Raw genomic sequence first — 25,904 nt, 5'->3', positions numbered from 1 at the left:
TGTTTAAGTTACACTTTCGTAAAGTCAACTACATTTTAAAATATTATATAAGCTAAAAAAATGGCAGTGATAATACAATTTTATTTTCTTACATAAATATTACATCTATGGGCAATGCCCAATATTTTTAACACTCTTCTGTTTCGTTATATTTCGTGACATTAAAAATTCAATAAACCATTGTTCATTGCTGATTTGCAATGTAATCTTAAACGATTTTCCAGTTCCATTACTTTATTCGTTAAGTGCTGCATTTTCCTTGTCTCTAATTCATATTCTCTTAATTTGCTTCTCATTTCATATATTTCTTGTTGCATAATTTGCTGTAAAATGTTATAGCTTTAAACAATATTTTATATTTTATAAATTATTTTACAAGTATATTTTACATACTAACCACATTTTCAATGGCTCTTTTCATCTCATTGATACTTTCAACAACTGATGCAACTTTGACACTCATTTCTGTTGTTTCAGTATCTCTTTTTCTTCCTGTTGCAAATTGCTAAAAATATAATATAAATTTTATTTATTGTAAATTTTTAAAATTAATTTCAATATATTAGAAAATCTATGAATACATAGAATTATCCGTGCATCTTCCTATTCAAAACTATTGAACTGTTCAAGAATTTACATAGTCAATTTATATTCACAACAATTAAAACAAACAATTAAAATAAAATAAAATTAAAGATAAGAAAAAAATTAACTCACTGCATCCGTTTTTTTTATCATCGAATGAAAATGCTTCTTTTTTACAAGTCAAATAATACATATATATATATATTATATATGTAATACGATTATTATTCGACATACCTTTTCGAGCTTGGTGAGCCTTTTTAAAATAAACTCATATTCCTGATCAAGATCACCATCAACTACTTCATTTTCTGTATCTGCAATAAAACATTATTATATTATTGTTCAATGAAATATAAAATATTCTTGTATTTATGTCAAATAATAATAAAAATAATTATGAACCATGTGGTGAGATTAATGGACGTCTTGTTGTTGTTATTCGCGGAAAATCATTCTCCAAGTCTCGAGCTTCGAATGCAGTGTCTTCTGTGTCTAAAAAAAATATATTTGTAATTAAAGTAAAAACAATCTGATCCAAGAGCAAACTATTCTTAAAGATAGTTCTTTCAAGTTTCTGTGCAAAATATTTATTATTATATTGAGTGAGGACATGATGCATCATTATGATAAATAGGATTTTATTTGATTTTTCAAAAATTTAAAAAAAAAATTCTAATAAATTTACTTAATGATTGCTTTGTTGTAAAAGCATTCTTCTATTATAGTTTTGATTTTATTATTATTTTATTATTTTATGAAATTAAATGTTTTATTTTAATTTTCCATATTTTACATTTTTTATTATCAATAAAAAAAAATTATTATTTTCTTATACAGATTTTTAGAATGTTCATTAAGTTTAATTTCTGATATATATTCATCACAGTCGACATTCTGAATTTCGCAATATCCTGATCATAATTTAAACCAGAACTCACTCAAGCTTAAAATTCATGTCACTGTACCATGTTTCATTCTGTTTTCCAAGACAATTTTAACCGATGTTGAACTTGAATACCATTTTAAATATATCTCACAGAGTCGAACTTCGTGTAAATGGCATTGAAACTCAAGATTAATGAGAATAGATGCAACGAAATATTGTCGTTTCTTCGATAAAAATAACATGATTTTTACCTTATCTAAAATTCCAAAAGCTAGAATTGAGCAAAACAATAAGAAGCTATTTAAAAATTTATTCACTGGTGTTACCAACATGTGTTTCGTGAATAGCATTTAAATAGCTTTAAAATTGATAATTCTTGTTTTTTTGAGTACTCTATTAGTCACTGTCGAGATCTCAAAAACGAATTTGTCTTTGGGAAAGTAGAATAAAACTTCTTCAACAATTACTCACCGTTCTTTCGACAGGATTGGCCGTCTTTTTGTAATTGAAAACCAGGTCTGCAATAGCACTCATAAATTCCAGGTAGGTTTCTGCAAAGTTGATCACAGGGCTTCTCTGTCACGCATTCGTCGATATCTGTAATGTTGGTGGACAAGTTATGTTAATTCATGCAAAAATTAATTGCATAAACGTGACAGCTGCATGATAGTAGCTGATCCATCGCGAAATCTTTCTGTTTCCAATCAAGAATATTACGCAAATTCATCACAATGTAACGTTTCATTAATCAAATGTTTCAAAATTCATTCGATAATTTTATTGTAAAAATTACTGTAAGAAATTTAGTCATTGAGTTAGTGAATGACAAAAGATAAAGATTAGTGATATTATTTAAATTTTGTGATATTATTTAAAGTTATTTATTGATTAACATAATAAGGTAATTATATGAGAAACTCAAAGATTTGCTTTTTTATGAAGCAAGAAGTTTAAAACTTAATATAAATGACTTTTATTTCATTACATATTTTAATTATAATTTAAATATATTTTGGAAAGTGAAATAGAAAAAAATTTTTTTTTATTTATTATGTTTAATGTTTCATTTAATCATTGTTTAATTGATATTTATAATTGGTAGTTTAAATAAATTTCATATGTATTAAATATTCCATATGTTTATAACAAAAAAAAATATTTTTTTAAAAAGAAATTAATCACGCATCAAATTTCTAATTCTTTAAATCATTCTATTTCTTCTTTCCTTTTTTTTTCGATGTAAAAAAAAATATTTTTTAAAGTAGAATATTTCTTAAAGAAATACATAATTAGCTCGTAAAACCCAGGAAGATCTTATCATAATTGAACAACGCGCTGTAGCTATTGTAAATTTCAAGGATATCTTCTTGGGAGGGTTAAAACTTCTCGTAAAGGATTTTTTTATTGAATCAAAAGCGGTTTACTAACACAACTTACCTCGCCCCGGTAATTAGAACATCCGCATAGCTTAATGAAATCGCTCGTAAATCTATCGAAAGCAACCCAGCTGCCGGATACCACAATACGTTCGGCATGGTATTCGCACAATGCTATCGACCTGCGTATCGGTCTACGTCAATTTAATTACGCTTAACGATCTCGGCTACGAGGACGTGCTTCTACCTCAAATATCGATCACATATATTTTACGATTTAACGGCGCTCGTTGTTTGTCTCGTTAACTTTGCGGAGGTTCATTTGTTTCTATGGTATTTCGAGCCTAGCCTAGATAAGGAGCATTGTTGATCACTATTTAAAATTTGGAATTTGAATTTGAGACTGAAATGAATAGAAAATATTTTATGTTAACGAATTTTAAATTTACAGTGCATAGATTTCTACGCATGATATGCATGATTTGAATAACAATAAATAAATACAGTCAATAATTATACTTTTTCTCTAAAAAAAAAAGTGAATGAAGAGAAAAAAATACTTTTCATTGCTAATAGAAATATATTTAAGTATGGATTACTTAACATGATTACTTAACATTCTGCGCTTCAAATTTGTCGTAACGAAGATTTAATTATATATTATCTTTAAAAAATTTATATTTTTCATTTTGTTATTCATAAAAAACGATTTCTAATTATATTTTTTTTCATTTCAGATATATTTATAATAAAAGCATAATAAAATAATTTTTTGGGAATTTTCAAGAATTTTTATGTAATATGTACTTCTTGCAAATTGAATGCATTATTATTTGACATTCTATATCGCTGCACATGATTGAATGATATAATTGAGTTGATATTTACATGAAATTAATGTGTACATTGTTACATGAAATTTAATAAAACATGATTGTTAAAAAGTCAATGAAGTCGTTAACAATATTGAAAAGCATTAAAATAGCTTTGATTAACTGTAAAATTCGAATCGATAATTTAGAATTGACTTATCTTTTTTTATTACATGTACCTGTCTGACACTGGTTGCCTGTAAATCCTTTGGGACACGTACACTTGCCAGGAGAAGTACACACACCTCTGTTCAAGCATGGAGAAGGGCAAATAGCTAAAAGGTAATTAAATTTAGATTACATAGATATATAATTATATATAATATTTATTATTTAATAAATAGATATTTATTATTACATCAGCCTTTAAAATGTATATATAATAATATTTTAATAATTATATATATAATAAATGAACTTTATTAATAATAAAAAGAAATTATTATGATAATTATGACAATTTACTTACGTTTATTGCATCCAAAACTCAAGTGAGTTGCCTGTGTCCATCCAGGGCAGCATAAGAAAATGGAAGGTGTCTCAATATTAAATATATTAAGATATCTAAAAACAATTGAGTACAATTTCATGGTACATTATTATAATAAATAATATTTTTCTTATATCTTAAAGTTATAAATTTAATTCTTAAAAAGAAGTAACATTCTTGTAATTAAATTTACTGGAATAAGTTCTGTTTTGTAAAATTTTTTTCTATTAAATTTAAATGTTTTAGTTATCTCAAAATTAAAATAGTAGTTAATGATTTTAATATAGTTTTAATTATTTTGAGTATACGCAAAATATTAAATTTAAAAAAAAATTGGAGTTTTAAAGATAAATATTTCATTTTAAAAAATTCACGTTACCTAACTTTTCGATGATGATGAGTAACAGAACTGGGAATCGATCTGGTGCAAACTCGTCTTCTAAAACACAAAGAAATGAACAATCTATTAATACGAAAACATATTTTACATACAAAAAAGAAATGATATCTCATGCACATGTATTACTCAACAAAAATCCTCTTCGATGTATTTTAGAGCAGGTAAATATTCTCAGCTTTACATTTGTTATTAAAATTTATGCCATCTATATACACTCATTGTTAAACGGTGATAAGATAAAATTAAATTAATGAATCGATTGTTTTGATAGCGATCACAGTCTGAAATCCGAAACTTTATTTACATCGCGTCGAAACGATATGGAATACAAAGAGGATAATTTTGACAATTACGTTTAAATTTTGATTCGATACGAATGACAGAGTTTAAAAACAAATTTTTAATTATAAAAAGAAATTCAAGATGGTTATCATGTCAAAAAATTATTCGACTGCTTCTTGTAACTGATCTTTTTTGATAATCGAATTCGATTAATCAATAAATATTCATAATTTTATTTGAAATAATTTCGAATCAATTTTTGTTTTGCTTGTTTTAAATCAATTATATAAAATATAAATTTCTTCCTTTATTTGTATTTTTATTAATTTTTTGATAGCAATTGATAAAAAGACATGATTTCCATTTGATTTTTAAAAATTCGTGAAAATCAATTTTTCAAATGCTATTGCATGTGCTTATTCAAATTGATGTAAAAAATAATATTATGATGATAGATATATTGAAATCATTCCTTTCTCTTTATACTTGAATATTTCCTGTTACATAAAATTACATAAACGAAAGAAGCTTAGATTTATATAAACGCCCGAGGATCATCGTAATTGAACATTTTCCAAAGGTATCATTTACACTCTAAAACATTGATTAGTTTTAATTATAACTTATTTCAATTAAATTTCTTTAATTACAGTTAATTACAGTTAATTTAGCTAATTTAGTTAATGGTTTAATAACATTATTCTTGTTTTCAATTTAATATATTTTTTTAATTCTAAAAGGAATTAACACTTTTCCTTTAATGACAATAATTATTATTATTTTAATAAGAAAATTAGTCAAAATAAGATATAGATATTTCATAATCAGAAATGAGAATTAGAAATCAGAAATGAATGGGAATTTCTTCAAAAATGAGAAATACATACAGAATATCTATATCCTAATCCTTAGTATTTATCCTATTTATTTTTTTTAAAGATACAAAACATATTCCATTACATTAAATTTAATGGAAATATATCAACATGTATAGATTAATTATCACATATATTAATTATACATATAATTATAATTAATATCTTAATTTCTCTGATTGTTTTTCTTCCCATTCTTTTATTTATTTCAAATTTTTCATCTATATTAACTTCAAAAACATAATATTAAAAATTTTCATTAATTTATATTTCTCGTTACTTTTATCTTCGTCTTTAATCTTCTCGAAACATTGAAGACAAATGTTACAACATCGAACCTCTATGAGAAGAAGACGATCCCAGACGATCCTGTCCATTGAAATCGTTGTTTTCTCTTGGCTATTCAGTGTCTTGGGTAGAAATTGCACAAATGAGAGAAGACGGGTCGATTCATTGCGCATGGACGCGCAAGGATCTCGCATAATTGGGCGACGAGAGGTGATTCCACGCGGTGAAACCACTTCGTCATCGTTGGACTCGCAAGAAAATTGCATCTCGGCCTGTCCCTGTCATGTACGTTGAAACGCGACACGACATTTACTGTCGCAACATCGACCACTTGCTTCTCATCGTGAGACGTTTGCTTTTCTTGCCCTGTGCGCCATTTTGTTCATGGAGAACACATGCCAAGGGCGTGAAGGAATCGTACGAACATAGGTTACTTATTGATATATGTTAAAATTGTCTTGAAGTGATAAGAAGTCTTAATTCAGAAATGAATATCTTGACTACATATTAATTTTCGCTTTTTAATGGCGATAAATTATGCATTATTTAATTACAGAAAGAAGTAAGTTATACATATGCTGTATTTGAGGTATTTATATTGTTAATCAAAAGTTAAAAAGTTAAATTAATTAGTTTCATTTGTTATTTGAAAATGAAATAAAAAAAATGATTAATGAGATGCTATTTTAAGTAAAAGAGAAAATAAACTATATTTTTGTTAACATAGCTGCAGTTTCTTAGAAAGAATAAAGTATAAAAAAATTTTTAATAATGAATTTTAACAAAGAATATCTAGATTCAGATAGATATTGGTAAAATCTAAAATATAATTATAAAAAAACAATTGTTTTCTTCTTCTAATTCTTATATTCTTCCGACAGGTATGCAGAACAAAATGAGGTCTTTAACAAGGACAAGGATAAATCGTCTATTAAAGATGAGTGCCTTATTTGCCTACAAATTATCTGTGCCTGTAAAGATTAAAGGGATTAGCGCGACAAGTGATTCAGATTAGTGAATCGTGTGGGTTCCGTCAGACAGGTAGTGTGTCTGACATTATCTCATTCCCCTTGAATCTATTTCATGGGTAGTAATAGAATAGAATTTGCACTTGACATATATTATTTCTGTTAAAAATTTCTTCGAAGAATCCATGAAATTCATATATGATTTTACAAAAATGATTCTAATTTACGTAGCAAAAAGCATAAAGAAAAATTAAAAATTTAAAGGAAAAGAAAATAAAAGTTCTTTTATTTTTTAAACTCAATTTAAATTATAAAAAAAATAAAAAAATAAGAAATAATTTCTATCATAAAAAAGATATAAAAGTACTTTTATTAAATTCTTAGATTTCTCAAGGAAGAAGAAATAGAAATTTCTTCTTCGATATAAATATAAAAATAAACGAATAGAAGTACTTTTATATTTTTTTTAAGCTCCTTGAGTTCTTAAAGTATTCGATATTCCAAGATCAAGCTAATAAATTATGGATGCCTTCGAACGCCCACGTGGATAATACTCTATTTAACTTTGGACGACGCGATAAGTTTCCGAGCAACGGTCGATGATCGCGATGTATTCGCGACAGTACAGATCATTGTAATTCGCAAAAATGTATGTTTTCGCTGTCGAGACGAGGTACACATCAAATCGTTTCCATTCCCAGAAAAATACTTTGGAACACGTAGAGACGGAGATTCAGATACGGTTCGGAGGACATTCGCGTGGGAATACTGGTTCGTGTGCTTCGGGTGGCCATACTGAACGTCGTACTGATAACGTCCAACATGGTCGATCCACGACATTGAACGAGAGAAACAAACAAGTTGGATGCACATTCGCGAACGATTTCTGAAAATAACATGTAGTAAATGTACAGTTTACGGATTACGTTGATTTTCAACTAATGAAATGATTGGTACTACTACTTTCTGAAAATGTCACTTCTCTATCCAGTAACATATTATATGAATTATTTTCTAAAAACTTGTTCAGAACGAAAAAAAAAAGAAAGAAAGAAATGCAACTATGAAGTTTTTCTACTGTAAGTTATATCAACATGATATCATGATGATATCAGTATCACTTTTGTGCATAATAATCGCTGTAGTTTAAAATATCTTTAAAAAATAAATTTAAATTAATATTCCTATGAAATGAATCCAGAATCAAGATCATTTTATGATCATAATAAATTATTAAATTCTTCTTGATATTATTCTCTGAAATCAAAAATACATGATGATTTAGTGCAATTATTTAGTGAAATAATTAATTTTCGTTCAAAATATTTCCTCATAAAATTAGTGAAAAAATTTGAAAAATCGTGACACCCTATATAACTCTGTAACTCCAAAGCATTTCGCTTTTCATCGCGCAGGTCTTAAGTTCATTTAGTGTGAGTAGTTCTAACGTGTTCTAGGAACTTTCTCCGTTAGCGAAGAACCAGCCAAGGAAGAGAAAAATGGTGAAGAAATATAGGAAGGAGTCGCGTGTAATAAAATTAACGTCGATTAGCGATGTCGAGCGGACGAAGGCGCCGTCGCGTGATACTGCTCGAAAGCTTCTTCGAGGTGATAAATTTTCAATGAATTACCACATATCGATGGCTCGCGTGTCTGTGACTCTCTCTTTTAGATACACTTCCGAAACCTTAACGATGATCTCGCATGTTTTCTGCATCTAGTTGCGCCACAGGAGAATAGAGTTATGGTAGTCATTCGTTATTATCCTTGTTCGATTGATTATCTATTGCTCACGATCGATATTTTCGAGGAATAGGTAAATATATGATTTTTGAAGATTTAGAACATTAAACTTTAAAATAGATAAAATAAATTTAATGATATTAAAAATAACTATTATATGGTATATATTAAAAATAAATTAAATATTAGGTATTAAATATGATACTAAAAAATACAAGATAGATTGCTAATTAAGTTAGTTAATTTACACGTTGTCTTTATAAAACTAATCATAGATATACCATAGATACAATATAACATATTGTTAATTTCGAGAATACAACAAACAAAATTTATTACATTGATTTTATATATATACCAAATTAGTATCAATTACTTTCGTATCTTCGATCGATTTCTAATTGAATCATGAATATTCAGTCCCACTTTCCCCTAGTAATACTCGTAAACTGCGCGCATAATCACAGATATACAAAGTAAATTTTCAGAGCAAAAAGCGTTATCACCACATGCCAGTAAAATGTCTCGTTGTCGCGCGATGTCGTGATCGTGATGACACGCTTTGCACGTTCATTGTGATGTCACCAACAGTGATAAGCATCAGCATTTTATTATACGATCTTATGAACTTTACACTATTCTTGTCGACGGAAGTGTATGACTCACGTTTCACGGTTTCAATTTTCAATGAGTGCAATAATTGCAACAAGTATATAAACATCCAAGAAAGATTCATTTGTTTGTTTCAAATAAATAGATTTAAAATCAATTCAATCGATATTTTTAATTAATTGTAAATTTGTACATAATGAAAGAATATTCGTACATAATGAGTTACATACAATTCGAAAAAAATTCGTTTGAAACAATTTGTTTTTAAAACAATTTTTCTACAGAATGATAGCCGGTCATTGCCATTTCAAACAGTAACGATCGATCAAGCAAGTATCACAATCTCCAAGTTCGCGACACTTTATATTTCATCGTTACTTGCATACGTCATTCACATTATCCAGCCAAGTCTCGTCAATTAATCACGAGGAAATCTGTTCTTGATAGCTTTCTAAAGACTAAAAGACTCGTTATCGTCACTCCTTAATGAATACTCGACGATTACGTGATTTATTCAGCTTGTTAAATTATTGTTTTACAAAAACGAAATAAAAAAAGAGAATTCTTAATCAAAGTTACTTTTATTTTGATTCAATTTATAAACTTACAGCATGGATGTCTATTCAGATTGAATAGCATGATCGACACATTCCTTCGATGTTGATTTATACATTGATAACAGACATTATACGCTTGATTTATAAAAGATTTCATCACAACGATGCAATTTTATCGACAGTTATTTTAAAATGATCGGTTTCTCAAAAATTCAAATTCTTCCTTAATAGATGAGTGGATAATTGTACACGATGCAATAATTCCGTTTTTCCGTTTCTTTTGTCTCTTTTTGATGGAACACGCGCGCGCAAATCGGAAAAATAAAGCAATATGGAACGTATGTCGTGCCCTGACCAGCATGCAAATGCGATAATAATTCCACGGTGTCAATTAACATCGTGCGAGAAGTGAATCGTAACATACAGATGCCATAGGAAAGGTTACTCGTTGAAGGGGCTCACTTGGCAAACGACGAGTAATGTTACGACTATCCAGTTAACGATTTGCAGTATATATATATATATACTTATGATGGCTCTCGCGTAGTCAATTCAGTATACATGGCTTCTTGAATTAGATTTTGATTGGTAGATTCATAAATAAATTGAATATCTTTGCACAATTGGATTAATATTCTATTATTTATAAGTTTCAAGTTACTTTGATAAATGTACTTGTGTGTAAAAGCAACAAGTTTGACAGTAAAAAAAATGAAGTTTCAAAAACATTTTATAAACTAAATTATTGATTAATTGTAAAAATATAAAATTGTGATAACTTGTAATTTGTCAATAATATTAAATATTAGTTGTTAAATATTTTTTATACGATAAATAATTATATTATTAATTATTGATTATTCAAATAATATATTTAATTATTATCCTGTCAAAATATAAATTTACATATAAGTATATGTATAGCTTACCAATATTCATCTATTGTTAGATATCTTTTTCAAAATTCATTACATATTGATTCTCAACACCCTTGTATGCATCTGTAATAACGTCATCCTTGTATTTGCAAATGATGAAGAGAAAGTAATACTGTCGAGCAACGTCATCAGAAAATAATTTCTATTGGATGTGCACATGTGGCCGAAATATTCTTAACAGCTTCTTCTCATCCTCTTTGCTGCGCACTCTCGTTGCAGCGTGGAGACGACGATATTTTTTCTCTCGGTTAACTACACCCGCGATGCATAGCGATGGTTTATCATAAAAGCAAAGGAGTTATTTTCGAGGCTGACAAATGGGTTCAATGTCCTCTCGTTGAATATTTTTCCCTGGTCCCCTTCGACGCCGCAGAAAGAAAAGAGAGTAGTCTTTTTATCGGGCAGTCAAATTTTAAGGATATTGAGCGTGGTGCTCGTTAGTAACGGAGTCGTGCCAACCGTTTCTTTTTCCTCTACCATCCGCCATCGGCTAAACAATCTCACTCCCTTGTATATATTAACGAGAGTTTGCGAAGCGTCAATGTTGAGCCTCATCCAAACAATCTTGTTTGATTTATTCACAATGGTTTCGAAAATTTACTTTCTCGGAATTGTTCAAAAAATAATTTTTGCAATTTTTTATTTTTTCCTTTCAATTACTTACTATTAATTATATTATTATAATTTTTTTTTTCATTTCTATAAGTAGTTTATGTTTAAGAATATTTTCTTAAATAGATTGTTTGTTCTTCATCAATTCTTATTTCCTATTTCAGAAAAAAGACTTTAAAGTAATATAAAATTTGAACCAGCAATTATGCATAATAATTCTTTTATATTTTTGTAAATTTAAAATATTTTTAAAATATTTTTTAAATATAGATAGAAAAACATGATTAAATTGAATTGGCTTAATTAAAATAAATTATTTATTTTTCAAAAAGTGAATCATTAGTCATAAATTTTCTATTAAAATTTAAAAATTTACAAAAATAAATGTTTTTTTTTAAATTTTATATTCTATATAAATATATACATATAACAAAAAAAAAATAAATATATTCATATAACATATGAAAAAACAGTAAAAAGAAAAGAAAATATATTATTCTTTAAGTATTATTGATAATTCAATAATATTTTACTATAATGCATTTCTAAACTAACATAGATATTTCATTTTAACATCATAGCACGTTATATAATCTTCATAAAATTTGTAATGTTTGCAAAATCGAATCGAAAAATTGTATGGTTTGTAACGTGCTAAATTTTCCGCGAAATTCAAGATCACATAGCACTTCGTGGCTTCTTGAGCTATGCTTTACATAAATTAGCAATGTCTTCGATCGTATCGACATTGCCTTCTTCTAGTAAAACGATTTTATCCTCGGCATATGATATAAAATTATCCTAATCGGTCAATCGCCTGTCGTTGTTTGCGATCGATTCCTCCAATTTTTCAACACAGAATACACAATATTGTGACGGAAGCCGCAGGCTGATAGTGCGAACCAACGAGACTTCCAAACTACAAAATTACTTGATGACAGGTTACCGGTTCCCGAAGAAGTAATTACGCGCCTACGCGGTGCCAATAAGTGCCATGCTACCGCTCATCATTCTGCACGTGTATCTCCATCGTTATGCATCGTCTGCAACTTATCATTTTACCACAATGATAAATCTTTCCAAATATAATATTAAAATTATTCAGTTTTGATATTATATTTCATTCAACTTTTCGTTTTAAATATTAAAAGTTTAAAAAATTAAAAAGATTCAGAGAAATTAAAATAAATTGATATTTTTGAATCTAGCAATTATAAAGAAAAATAATTATAAATTAAAGCCTTATCTTTAATATGAAATACATATATATTAGTAATAAGTAGCAAATAATAATATTATTAGAAATATTGAAAAATTATGATATGAATTTAGATTGCAATAATATTATTAAACATTTTAGGAAAAGAAAATGCAATAAAAATCGGCTTGCAATCTATTTTTGATTGTGATGAAATCGAATATTTTAATATTTATTGTTAACATGTGATTTAAATAGAGAAGTTAAGTATTTAAAAATTTTTTATTTAAATATTTCAAATATTCTTTTAAATTTCTTTTCTCAGATATTCTAAATAAATATCAGATTTAAATTTATAGAAATTGAAAACATAATCTATACTTTATAAATAATTTTACAAATATTTCCAGAATATCGTATAATTTTTTTAGCAAATCATTTTCATTTACGGTAGATTACGTAATTGTTACATCGAGCTTTCACTTATTCGATTAGAAAACCCGTATTCGCACATCGAATACTATAAGGTTTTCTTATGTTATGAATTATCGTCTTACGCTTTCGAGATACAATGATATATCACTGGAACTGTCATACGTGCATAGAATACAAGTACTCTTACTTCGTGATACATTTCCTCTGACTTTACACAACATTACAAATTTTTCATCGTTATTCACCCATTATCAAATAAAATCTAAATATCTCTATCGTTCGTTAGAATTGTTACTTACATTATGACATATCCTACCATTGCTTGTTTTCAATCTATTACCATTTCCTCAATAATATTTTAGAAAACTGGGATAAATTATTCGGTGTAGAAAGTCTTGATTATTTATTGATTTCTAAGTCATTTTATTGCTTTAACTTTCGAAAATAATATTTGATGCTATTTGCATGTGATAGTCATCTTATAACGAATATAAAATATTTAAAAAGTTCATCAAATTTATCATCGTTAAGTAATAGATACAATAATACAATAATATAATAAGATTAAATTCAATCTATAAAAATTCAATTAATCGAATATTAATAAAAATTTCTTTCCAATAAACGGACATTAGACTCTTCTCTCCATGACTTTTTCTCAACGAATAAAATAAGGGGCACCGTTACACCATCGCGCTGCTATCAATTTCTGCGAACGCGCCGATTGCAAATCGTCAGGCACACACCGCGGAATTATCATTTAATGGGACCCCGCAATAACGCGAACCGTACAGGAAGGAAAGAAAAGGAATCATCATGAATTATTCAAGCAATCGCAGGAACGTGGAGCAATAGCGCGGTATCGTGCGATCGATACCGCATCGTTCGAACACTTGGCAACGATAAGTCCATTTATGCTGGCTATAAACCGACTCCGGGAATTTTCAAGAAGATCCATCCAAGAAACGACCTTACGGGGCCACGAATTCCTATCGTGCCACCAAACTGCCCAAGCTGCTTTTTTTTTTTTATTTTTTTTTTTTGTTTTTTTCTTTTTTTTTTATTTTCGTAATGCCATTTATGGTGGAATAACCATCAGCTTCGACCACCTAGGGATCAAAGAACACTATTGGCCTTAACCTTGCTACTCGCGCCATCCACGCCCACCATTTCTGCTCATAGTTTTCACTTCTTCGCTGTGAACAACAACGAGCGAAAAAAGTCATCGCTAATGGATTTAAGCGGAGCGCCTACCATCCTTCTTCCCGATCGACCCTTCATTCTTTACCTTCTTACAGGAACTTGTTGGGCCTGGTTCATCGGTCACTTTTTATTGGGTATCTTTATCGAGGAATCTTGTACTTTTTGTGACAGGATATAAATCTAAAAAGCGTATTAGAGAAGATCAGGTTTTAGAAGAAGAATTAGAAGTGATATTTAATCTTGAATGGGAATTGATAAGTGTATTTTAGTGTTGGTTGGATTTATGATTGGACATTGAGACCTATTATCTATTTTTTCTATATTTTATTTTATTTATATTGTTTCGAATATTTTTTAAACAAGAGACAATATAATTTGCAGTGATTGTAATAAAGGTTATAATCGAAATTATAATAGGGATTTAAAAGAAGTTTTTATCAATATTTATTTACATTTTAAAATTATATAATTATACATATATTATAGCAAAGATAAAAATAGTGTAAATTATTGAATTTTAAAAAATTTATAAAATAAAAAAAATATATTATCATTCCATAAATGTCGATTATGTTTCATTTTCTATTAATGAATTTTGTGCTATAATATTGAATGCATCTTGGTTATTTCTTTTACATACCATCTGTCGTTGATCTCTGATAGATCATACAATCGCCATAGAAATTGATGCGAAATGCCAGCACGTTCGCGAAATTGTATGTTCGTGATTGCCCTTTGATCGATGAGCATGTAACGTTCACGATGCACGTACTCTTCTAACTACCGATTATATAATTTTATCATGATAAATTTAAAGGCTTATGAGCTTATTAAACGTTGTAAATTTATTCAAGCATTGAATTTTAATATTAGTAATCGTGCGAATTTTATTTTTTCTTCAATAATCAAAATATATGTTATTTCGTAAAGCAAAATCGATCGTTCCATAAACATTTTTGTATTTAATATTTATTTAATAATATAGTATAGTATTCAAATCTTTTCATAATATTGCTCTAATAATAGTATAAATTACTAAAGAAATTGCTATTTTAAATAAGGCTATGAAATAAAATAAATATTGATAATAATATTATCGTTATATCTTCAAGTGGTTTCAAATTTAATAAAATTTAATAAAATTCTATATAGCTTTTATAAAGCTTCTCATACAAAGTATATAATTGTACTTTTATCATCTTGGCGCTAAAAGAAGTTATATTAGTTCTCCCGATCGAGAATCATAATTCTTAGTCTTTTTAGTTCTTTAAAACATAATTATTTATCTATCTATCTTTGAAACATAATAATTGTGTCAATTATCTATACATTATATTATATTCATACAAAAATAAATGCAAAAAAAATCAAATTTTAATATAAAAGAATATTCTTATTCGCATAATTTTAAAAATATTCATTATAATTTTACACAGATATTTAATATAATTTAAGATAATTTTATATTAATTCATATAATATCTTCAATATTATATCATTAAATTCTATACATGCTATAAATAAACAATTAAATGATCTAAGCTTTGTTAAACAATTTGGAATAACATCAAAGCCTAGTCAGAATCCCTTCGCATGAGTTGAATGGCCGGCGTTGTTATGTTTATCTCAGTTCAGTACGCGCTAACAGAAACGAAAAGAAAATAAAAGGAGATCCCGCCAGAACGTACGTGTAAAAGACGTGCTCTATTTGCATCCGTGGAATGTCATTTCGCGTTGTTCCTTCTTTCTACTTGTTTTGTGGTGAGTCGCGACACGAAACCCTCCCTGGAGGCATTTAAGAGTCTTGCGATGTTCCATTAAGAGGAATGACTGAATCATTTACGAATTCTTTTTGAAAGAAGGACTTGGACATCTTATAGATGAACATGTGAAGCTACTTGAAAAAAACAGGATATTTAAATCTAGATAGTTTATTAAGCATTTTGTTACATATTATAAATATCTGATTTTTAAAGATTCGTGCTTCAATAATGATACAACTTAAAAATTGTGATTATAGTGAAAAAAAATTTAAATGCTTTTGGTTTGATCATAAGAATATCGCATTAAAATATTAAATTGGTATACTATTATTTCAATATTTCAATACTTTACATGTTTCTAATGTTTTAATATTTTACTATTTTAAAAATTTAACAATGTGAAAATGATTTGAATTTATTCAATTATCATATTATTCCAATATCTAATGAGTAGATTAGATTCTTCAATATTGTTCAATATCTTAATATCTCAATATTTATAATCTTTAATATTTTAATGCTTTTTTTAAAAGATTAAACCAATGTTTTCTTTTTGTTTTAATATTTTAGAATTCTAATATACCAAAACTTTAATATTTAAGAATTTCAAGACTCTATTATCGTGAAAATTTTTGTTGTAGAATTGTTTCGTTTATGAGAAACAAAGATTCAAAGAGGAGAAAATGAACCGTGTATTCATCCATAAAAAAAATGAAATCTCGCTCAAGAGGAAGGTACATGACAAAATATGGAACATGGAATCGATAAGAACAATGTACTCTGCTTATTTTGACCTTGATTTGAATTCTCTCAAATGGGCCATGCTAAAAGAAGACATTGTTGCTCTCGGGCAGAATGCCACGCAGCTCGGCGACTTCCTTGAGATTAGAAGCTGAATCGCTGGAGGAGCGGTATTTGACATTTCGCTCGGCTTCCTAACCATCAAGTAAGAAAGAAAATACCTTCGGGACGTTTCATTTTTAAACCTCGAGGAATAGTTTTCACGCACGTACGGGGCTTGATATTTTTTCGAGAACCAGATCAACTTGGTAATTGAATATGAATTACGTGCAATGCGTGACCATGTGCGAATGTTTCTACTCTCACGTATGATAGATAGTTTTTTCCAATCGAACTTATAATTCTGAATTAAAACTTTCGTGTAAGTATATGTAATTTTATGTGAAAAATTTTATGGAATATATAAAATAATATGAGAAAAATATCGAAGAATATAGAAATAAATAATTATTAAATTTAATAAATTATAATACATATGTATCTTATGATATTTATATGTATTATTTAATTTATAAAACCATAAATAAGAGAAAATAAAAGAGATTAAAATGAGAACATAAAGAATAAATAGAAATTAGGATATATCATTTAAGATACGTCGCCAACTAAAATTCCATCCGAGAGATCTGATTCAAAACTTTTGTCCAATTGCATCGGGATTAAATCGAATACAATTGCGCTGTAAATCCAATCTAATGTGTTTAGAAAACATTGCAACGTAAGGATGAAAAACAGGAGAGGAAGTGGACGGAATCGGATACTATCACCTCGTGAATCGCTAGCTGGTAGAATTTATTTCGCGTATGGCGCCGTAAAGCAAGTGAAAATAGTGGCGAAATTCAATAGATAAAGAAGTATTATCGTCGTATGCTATTTATTCTTTCTGATCATTCCTCGGTAAATGACCGTACAGAAAACTTATCGCGTTAAAGTGCCGCATGATTTTGATACATATAGTATCTTTTATAATTATTTTAAGAGAGACTCTAACTATAGATTGTAAATAGCAATATTTTAAATCTTTAATTAAAGAAGGTATTTCTTTAATTAATTTAGAATTGTATCAAAAAATCAATACTTTTAAAATCTTATTCCTAAAATATTTTGCATTTTAATTAATTCTTCCAAGAAGTAAAAAATAAAGTTAAATGTTACTTTAAAGAAATTAAAGAATTAATTGTTTGAATCTCTTTTCTTTTTTTTAAAATTTCTTTATAGATATACATCCAATGAAATACACCCAATTTATTATAAATTATCTCCAAAACAAAAAGATACTGTCACTTTATTCTTAAATAATTAAAGCATTATAAGTTCAATGACCAGCCATTTCTATATTAATATATTTTCTATTTTATTCATAGTAACATGTAAAAAGAAAAGTTGCTGTATCGCAGTCGTGTTGCGAATTTATCTTCCGGCTGACGTTCCATTAACTTTTACCACTGCTCTGATTTCCCTGGCACGCGCCAACCCACGATCTTGTTAAGAATAGAGCCGATTAATTACCAAATATTCGAAATACTAAAGTCAGTTAATCCAGTTAACAAATGCGTCCGGCAGATCGCCAAATGGAACCAAACAACCGAGCTTTTGAAACGAAAATCCTCGTCGTTATTCGATGTACTGGTAACATGAGAAAAAAAGAAAAGAATTCAAATAGATTGAAATAGATATACCATTTTTAATTATTTAAATAGTTTCGTGTAAGAAATAATAAATGAAGAAGTATTTGAAATAGAAAGAAAAATAATATAAAATTTTTTTTAGAAGGAACTTAAATATTTTTTATTATATTGAAAATTTTAACTTGTTTCAAATAGATAATATTGTATTACTTTTGATTTGGAAAAAATTATATTCTCAGTTTTTATCTTTATTTTTTTCATAAAATTCAGACATCTGTATGAAACGAATTTTGAATTAATATATAACTAAAATAATACAATATTTATCTATATTATTTTATATTTTATTCAAAGCAATTGCTGGAAAGTTTATTCAATTAATTTCATATAACATGTAATATTTTTTTTTCACCTTTTCTTATAAAATGAAAAATTTAATGTTCGCTATTTTCATATATCAAAGTAATATGTTTTTAAAACCTCTTACGTCCTCAGGAGAAAATACAGTATAAAAATAATTATATATTTATATTAGTATCTATAAAAATTTATTAAAATATATTCAAGATTAAAAAAAATTTGATGTATAAATTTTTAAATAGCTGATTAGATACGTGTGTCAAAAGTGATTAACCAGCCAGTTTGGTTCACATATTTGTTTGTTTAGTTGCGGTTCAATAACCATGCCAACTATTAATCTCTTCGCCACGAAAGTATCCACAGGGGGAATGTTGCTACGCCGATTGCAGAGTAACGATTATGAAACTGCAAAAGCGGATACGTGACGAATGCAAGCAGTCGTGCATTAACGTTGTAGTCTAGTATATTAGATGCTTTTCTTTTAAAGAAATTTGCACTAAATTACATTTGAAATATGATTATAATGATTGTACGACTAGATATGGGATTAGGATTAAAGTGTCTCTTTAACATACAATGTTTTAATCTTGATATATCGATAAATAAACATATTAACTTTTGCTTAATAATTTATGTCAATTTATGTCAACATGATAATTTTCTAAGCTATTATTCTTCTAATTTAAAATATTTGATTTTTTGGCAAATAAGAATTGAAGAATAATAATAAAAATATAAAGAAAAATCAAAAAGAAATATTAATAATATTAATATTATTAATTAATAATATTATGATTAAAATTATATTATATGATTGATTATTAATGCATCTTAAATAATATTTTTATTTATATTTGTTATATATTTTCTATAATCATCATTCTTCTTAATTTCACAAAAATTTCTATCAAAAATGAACTAAAACTAAATCCCTTTGAAATATGACATAACATGACTATGAACAACAATGACTTAACAAACTTTCGGAAGATTCTTTTTAAACCATCCGCTGTTTTTTCTCTGTCATAGTATTGGAAAATGGTAATTGCGTTGCAGAAGAACAGTGTCGATTCGAGGGACAAAACAAATGCTTCTCTTGTTTGACAACGTGTATAACAGTTGCATCTATTTCCACGCGGCTCCATCCATTTGTCAATCGATCAATCTGTACGTCGTAAACCAACGTAAGAGACGATGGATAATATAGGCAATGTAAACTGTGCAATCATTCCAAGATGTGACATAGCAGGATTATTATCTGGGGTACTTGGAACTGCTCATACATTCATTATTCATATTTCCTCTTATCGATGCCCATCGATCACTCGTGTAAAATGATCAATGCGGGGATAGTTTTACAAAGAGTTAGTGGACCTATTCGTGGAAGATGTTCTAACAAATGACGTTTTCTTTAAAAATATTTCAATCAATTATTCAATGAAGCAATACTTTTGAAAAGAAAATTCGATTGTGAATAAACGATAATTCAACGCTTGATACACGCATTTGCTTATCGATGAATATTTTATTAAATACAATATCTAGTTATAGAGATTGTGTGCTTTTTTAGATTTATATCTATTTAACAAGATTTTAATTTAAAACAATAAAAATAAAAGAAGAAAAAAATAATACTAGGAAATTTATGAAATAAAATCAATAACTCTTACTGATATACAATCGTTTTCTGTATCCTTAATTCCATTGATTTTAACTTGTATCGTCAATCCAATAAGAAGTCCATCAAAACAATAGCTCTTCGAAATCGATTCAAGTTTGTTCACTCACCAGATTAATGTATCTGACCTCGAATTTTGCTTCTATATTCTTGATCGAATCACACCGTCGATTTTCGTTGTCTGAATCGCGTTTTAAGTATTACTATAGCAACGGAAATGAAAAAATTTCGCTCGATGATGGCCGATTGATCGATTTGGTAGACAAGTTTTTCGTTCTTCTGGTTTTGTGTCTACATAGATAAAATTCATTTATTTAAACGTTTAGTTAATTAATCATTTATTAAAACATTATTTATAACATTAAGCATTTGTAGCAAAAGAATATTTTAATATCCTTTAATAATCTTTAAATACAACAATTAAATAAATATTTCGTCCAAATAATAGGACTTTATATTTTATTGAATGAATTCAATCGATGAGAGTTGATGTAATCGAGTATGAATTAAAATTTCGTTCCGATAAATGATCTTCAGGTAAATGGAGTTCCACTGTAATTCGATTGAGAGAATGGAAGATACAGAAGACAAAAGGAAAAAAATGAAGGAGCATTGAATAGTAAGCGCGTGCTAAATTATCACATTCAGGCTAAATAGTAATGAGGGAACCGGTATACCATTTCTTTTAGCGTACGTGCAAGGAAGGAGCTTTGTTTCGTACGGACAAAGATAGTCGCATTTATGTGAAACTGATGGATCATAAATATTTTCATAGATTTTTGCTTTATTTAAAAATTTTTTTAAATAAATTTTAAACAAATTTATAAAATCAGATTTACGTAAAGATATAAATGTTAAAAATAAATTGTGAACTTAAAATATAAATGTAAATAATAAATGAAAATAGTGATATAATATATCTTTAAGAATAGATTCCAGATCAATCTCTTCTCTAAATCGTGACTTTTAAGAGTAAGAGTTTTATTAATAATTATAGAAATATTATATTGAAATTAACTAATTTTATAATTTTAATTTATATAAAGTAATTTATAAGTTAATATACAAAATATAAAAGATTAATTTTTAAATAATACCTTAATTTTTAAATAATACCTTTTAAATTAATTTTTTTATAGTTTCTTTATGCGTTTCAATCATATTAATTACAATAATTTATTTATTAATTAGAGTAACATTATTGGTATTTTAAGACTTTGTACTCGTTTAAAGAATCTTCTTCTCCAAATCAAGGATACAAAAAGACAATTACTCGCATATATAGCAAAAATATTGTGTTAATATTTTAGTATCATATATATTTCTCTTTAAATTTCCAAAATCAATATTTAACAAATACCATCAAACTCTATTCATATCTAACGGATATATACAACTTTTCTCCTACCTAAACTAAATTCTAAACTTTCCATATTACCATTAAACACACCAAAAACTGAAATGTAAGTTAGTTTCAGTCAGTGCAGCTTCGAAAATTCATTTATGTCATTTTGAAGGCTAATTCAATTAACAAAGTTACACCAGTTCCCTTGCAAATTCACCCATACGTTAAACCACTTTCGCGTCCACCTCAAAAAGAACCACCGAGATCGTAGCCAGTAAATCACCGAAGTGCAACGCGCGTTCCGCCATTAACTGCTTCTTAATTTACCAAAAAGTCGAGTTGACGCAACGTTAGTGACGTTAATGACCGCGTTACCGACATTACGACCAATCTTTCTCCGTGTTTTCTACACGAAACACATAACTGGCATCGATTATTGTTCACGATAAAGGTTTCCACAGATGATCGATACGATGATCGTTTTCTTCTAGGGAATATCGTCGTTATGCACGAGTAATCACGCGATTTAATTGGCGTTCTTCAATTTCGCTTGAAGCGGCGCGAAACTAATATTATCATGCGGAAACCTTTAAGGCTAGCTGAAGGGGAGCCGCCATCGTCGTGTACCAACAATTCCAATAATTGCACGTGACAGAGGAACGCGTTACGCGCGAGATAATTAATCGGCCGATTAATTAAAACCGGTCAACGAGATTGCCGATTCTTTTGATGAAAGATTAGTATCGATGTATGTGTTAGAAATAAATTTAGTAGAGAAAGTAGATCTAGAATTATCTAAGCGGACTTGCAAATATTACTTTAGAAACATGAGTTTTCGATTGTGATGAAATTTGGTATATTGATAGATCTATATGTAAATAGAATAATCGTAATTTAAATTTTTGTCATAGAAAATCAGCCAATTGTAAATAAAATGCATTATTTACAATAAAATTGTAAATAAATGTTTGATATAGTTGAATAGAAAAGTATAAGTTAGGTTACATTCTTCTAATAATAAAATCTTTGGCAATATTGGATTCTCTAATGTTCATAAATTATCGTAATTTTTATAATTTTAGAAAATACTTCTTTTGTGAAATTTATCTTTAAAATTGTCGCGTTACATCAATATATTTGAATTCATGAATTTACAATTTATGTATAACACGATTAGGGTGAGAGAATTAACATTAGTGGAGAAAATTGGAATTCTGGTAATTACGAATCGATAGCAATTTAGCAATCAAATTGCATTTAATTAACGATTCTATTAGTTTGGTTGCTTAATATCAATATTTTATTATGCATTTATTATGCATTTTATCTTGTTTATCTCAATAATTTGTTAATAAGACAAGAAGTTATTCGAAACTCTTGTAGAAAAGATATCGTATCTAGACAGGTACTATAAAATAATTATTAAAATATGTTAAATTTCAATGCAAATTAAAGTACTACTGGTTTTTATCTCGTAATAGTAGTTTTTTTATAAAATGCTGACTATAAATTTATTTGATTTCATATAAATTCATACTTCTGTTTTTCTGTCATCTATGAAAAATGTTTGCTCCATTTTCTGCTATCTCGAATATTCATACGAAAAGCATTTTTTATTTTCAATTTTGAAGAAATTTAGCAAAAAATAATAATAATTAAATATCTTTCAATGATAATTTCAAATCAATATTTATTGTTTCTCTAACTATTAATATCTTAATATTATCATTTCTAAATATTTTATTCATGTGTATTTTGTACTTAGTAAATTATTTATTTTTCAGAAACTGCAACAATATTTCCAGCAAGGAAACGTACGTTATCCTGATATTCCTACTAAATAGATAAGCGCAATAAAAAATCGCCCACTCTCTACGAGCGAATGTACAAAACCGTGTAACCTTCAGCCGAAGAAATAATCTCCTGGATGAATCATGGGGAAGATATTTAAGGTGAAAACTGTAGATAAAATACTTGGTATTTTATTTTGTACCAAACACAACATCGTAAAAGTAATTTCTGACTTCTCCTTCTGAAATTTTAGGTTCTATTATAAATTAAAACTACATATATCGTATGCTATCATATTCTCTTATCATCAACGATACGATTAAAATCCTACGACTAAAACGATTTGGCAAATAAAAGGATTATATAATTCATAAATTAATTAATCTTTCATTCACCATTTCACAGTTTTAACGTCAAAAATAATCACAAATCTTGAAATTACACGTTCGAAAATCCGAAGTAAAGAAAAAGAAGAACATTTTTTTTAATTGATAAGCAATTAAAGCGATTAAAAATCGAGTATGGATCACAAATCGATAATAACCGGACGATAAAATTCTGAGAAAGATTATGGACTGGCACTATAAATTATCGTTCTGCGCGCGTCCACTCATTTAAACGCGTGAGTTGCGCTTTGTCCGCCGGATCGTAAAGTTTTCCGCTCGAATTTAGCTCCGATTCTTCTCGCTGATTCGATGCCGGACACCTACGTCCGCGGACTCGAGGGTGGCGATACACCGTTTTATGCAAAGAGGTGAGTGAAGTCAACTTCTCTCGGAGCAGGAAGTAGGTGGATCGAGCGAGAAAATTGATCTCCTTCGATCGATTAAGGGAAAATTTAGCGAGTCGTTTTACGTGTGACTTTCGTTTCGTCCGACACAATGGGAAATACAGACCCATTTTATTGCGCAATCCGGTGAAACGTACTTCTTGACCTGCTTCATATTCGCAATACAAAGTACATTTGCTTATGATCGATGCTGACTTCGCATCCATATGCTGATTTTATTATATATATTTTAAAACGGAAGCTAAAGAAAGGCTTTTTTTTTCCTTGCGTCGGAGAAGAATAAATTGTGAGTATATATTTTTTATGATTATAAGAATGAATCATTTTTAGATTTTAATTAATTTATTCGACTTCTCGTTTAACTCGTTATATTGTACGATTGTTAACTCTATTATAATTTTAGAACGTTCATATTTTTGTAACGAAGATTTGGGCGAAGCTTCCATTTATTGCAAGAATAAGTATGATTATGAATTAACATATAATAAATTATTAAATAAAGATAAATTATATAATATTATATAATAAAAATAATGATTTGAAGTAAGTCGTTTTAACGAACGAAGAATATTGGAGCGCTAATTATGATTTAAAATTATACAAAATAATTATCTATTATCTCAAATCAATCCCTATAATAACATTATCAATTACAAATCAATCTATCTCAATAAATCTACAATTTTAATACATTCTTCCAGAATTTTTAGCATCAATTCACAGTTTACAACACTTTTCTTATTTAAAATAATGAATGAATCGTAAACAGTAATACAAAACTATTAAAAACTCATCGAATCACGAATAAATTTCTAAAAAAAACTCACCCAGGATGATGCTTGGTATAAGTAGCCGCAGTGGTCGTGCGATGCTGATAGCCCTGAGTGACCGCTTCCCTCTGCTGGTGACGATGATTGTTGTGATAACCGGCGTAAACGATGGCCCTGCTGCCGCTGTACTCCCCAACCGCGCTAAATTTCTCCGGTTTCGAGATTCGTTGCTCGTGAATGCGCTGTTCCACGCGATTCCTGGATCCACCGATTATCGACGGTGCGATCGTCGAGCTGCTTCTCATGGGGAACATATCGTTCCTGCTCCAATTTCTCGCCGCGCTCTGTTGAAAACTCCTATCATCATGACGATCATGACGAGCTCGAACAAATTTTTCGTGGAACCAGACCGGCCAGATGAGTCTATGATCGGTGAGATCTCGATGATCATTGTTGGACGAGTGCTCGATCGAAGAGATCGCCACGGGTAGAACGAGAAACGCGCACATCAGAAGGTTTTTCGATACGAAAGCCATCTCTGGGCCAGCCTCTGATTATTTTGACGATATCTGATGGTTACAGGTTACAGCCGCGACAAATGGATCACATTCTCGATTATTTTGATCGAGGCTAGGTTCGACAGAACGTGCCGCAA

The 25,904-nt window shown here is 28.4% G+C and overlaps 1 protein-coding gene and 1 long non-coding RNA gene across 2 annotated transcripts; one reads left to right on the top strand and one right to left on the bottom strand.

Annotated features, from left to right (window-relative positions):
* Positions 1-87: 87 nt before the first annotated feature.
* Positions 88-25,904, bottom strand: LOC122721126. Its single transcript, XM_043948433.1, has 9 exons — positions 25,307-25,904; positions 4,592-4,651; positions 4,192-4,286; positions 3,902-3,997; positions 1,946-2,071; positions 991-1,080; positions 823-902; positions 398-505; positions 88-323 (listed from the first exon to the last, which is right to left on the bottom strand). Exons 1-9 carry the CDS (start codon positions 25,783-25,785, stop codon positions 162-164), a joined length of 1,296 nt encoding a protein of 431 aa, XP_043804368.1. The 5' UTR covers positions 25,786-25,904; the 3' UTR covers positions 88-161.
* On the top strand, positions 3,604-7,226 carry LOC122721128. Its single transcript, XR_006347866.1, has 3 exons — positions 3,604-4,004; positions 6,177-6,619; positions 6,939-7,226. It is a non-coding gene; the product is annotated as an uncharacterized LOC122721128 (long non-coding RNA).

Source organism: Apis laboriosa, unplaced genomic scaffold (assembly GCF_014066325.1).
Source record: "Apis laboriosa isolate Shangri-la unplaced genomic scaffold, ASM1406632v1 scaffold14452_cov158, whole genome shotgun sequence".
Taxonomy (NCBI): domain Eukaryota; kingdom Metazoa; phylum Arthropoda; class Insecta; order Hymenoptera; family Apidae; genus Apis; species Apis laboriosa.
This window is presented reverse-complemented; position numbering and strand designations above follow the sequence as displayed.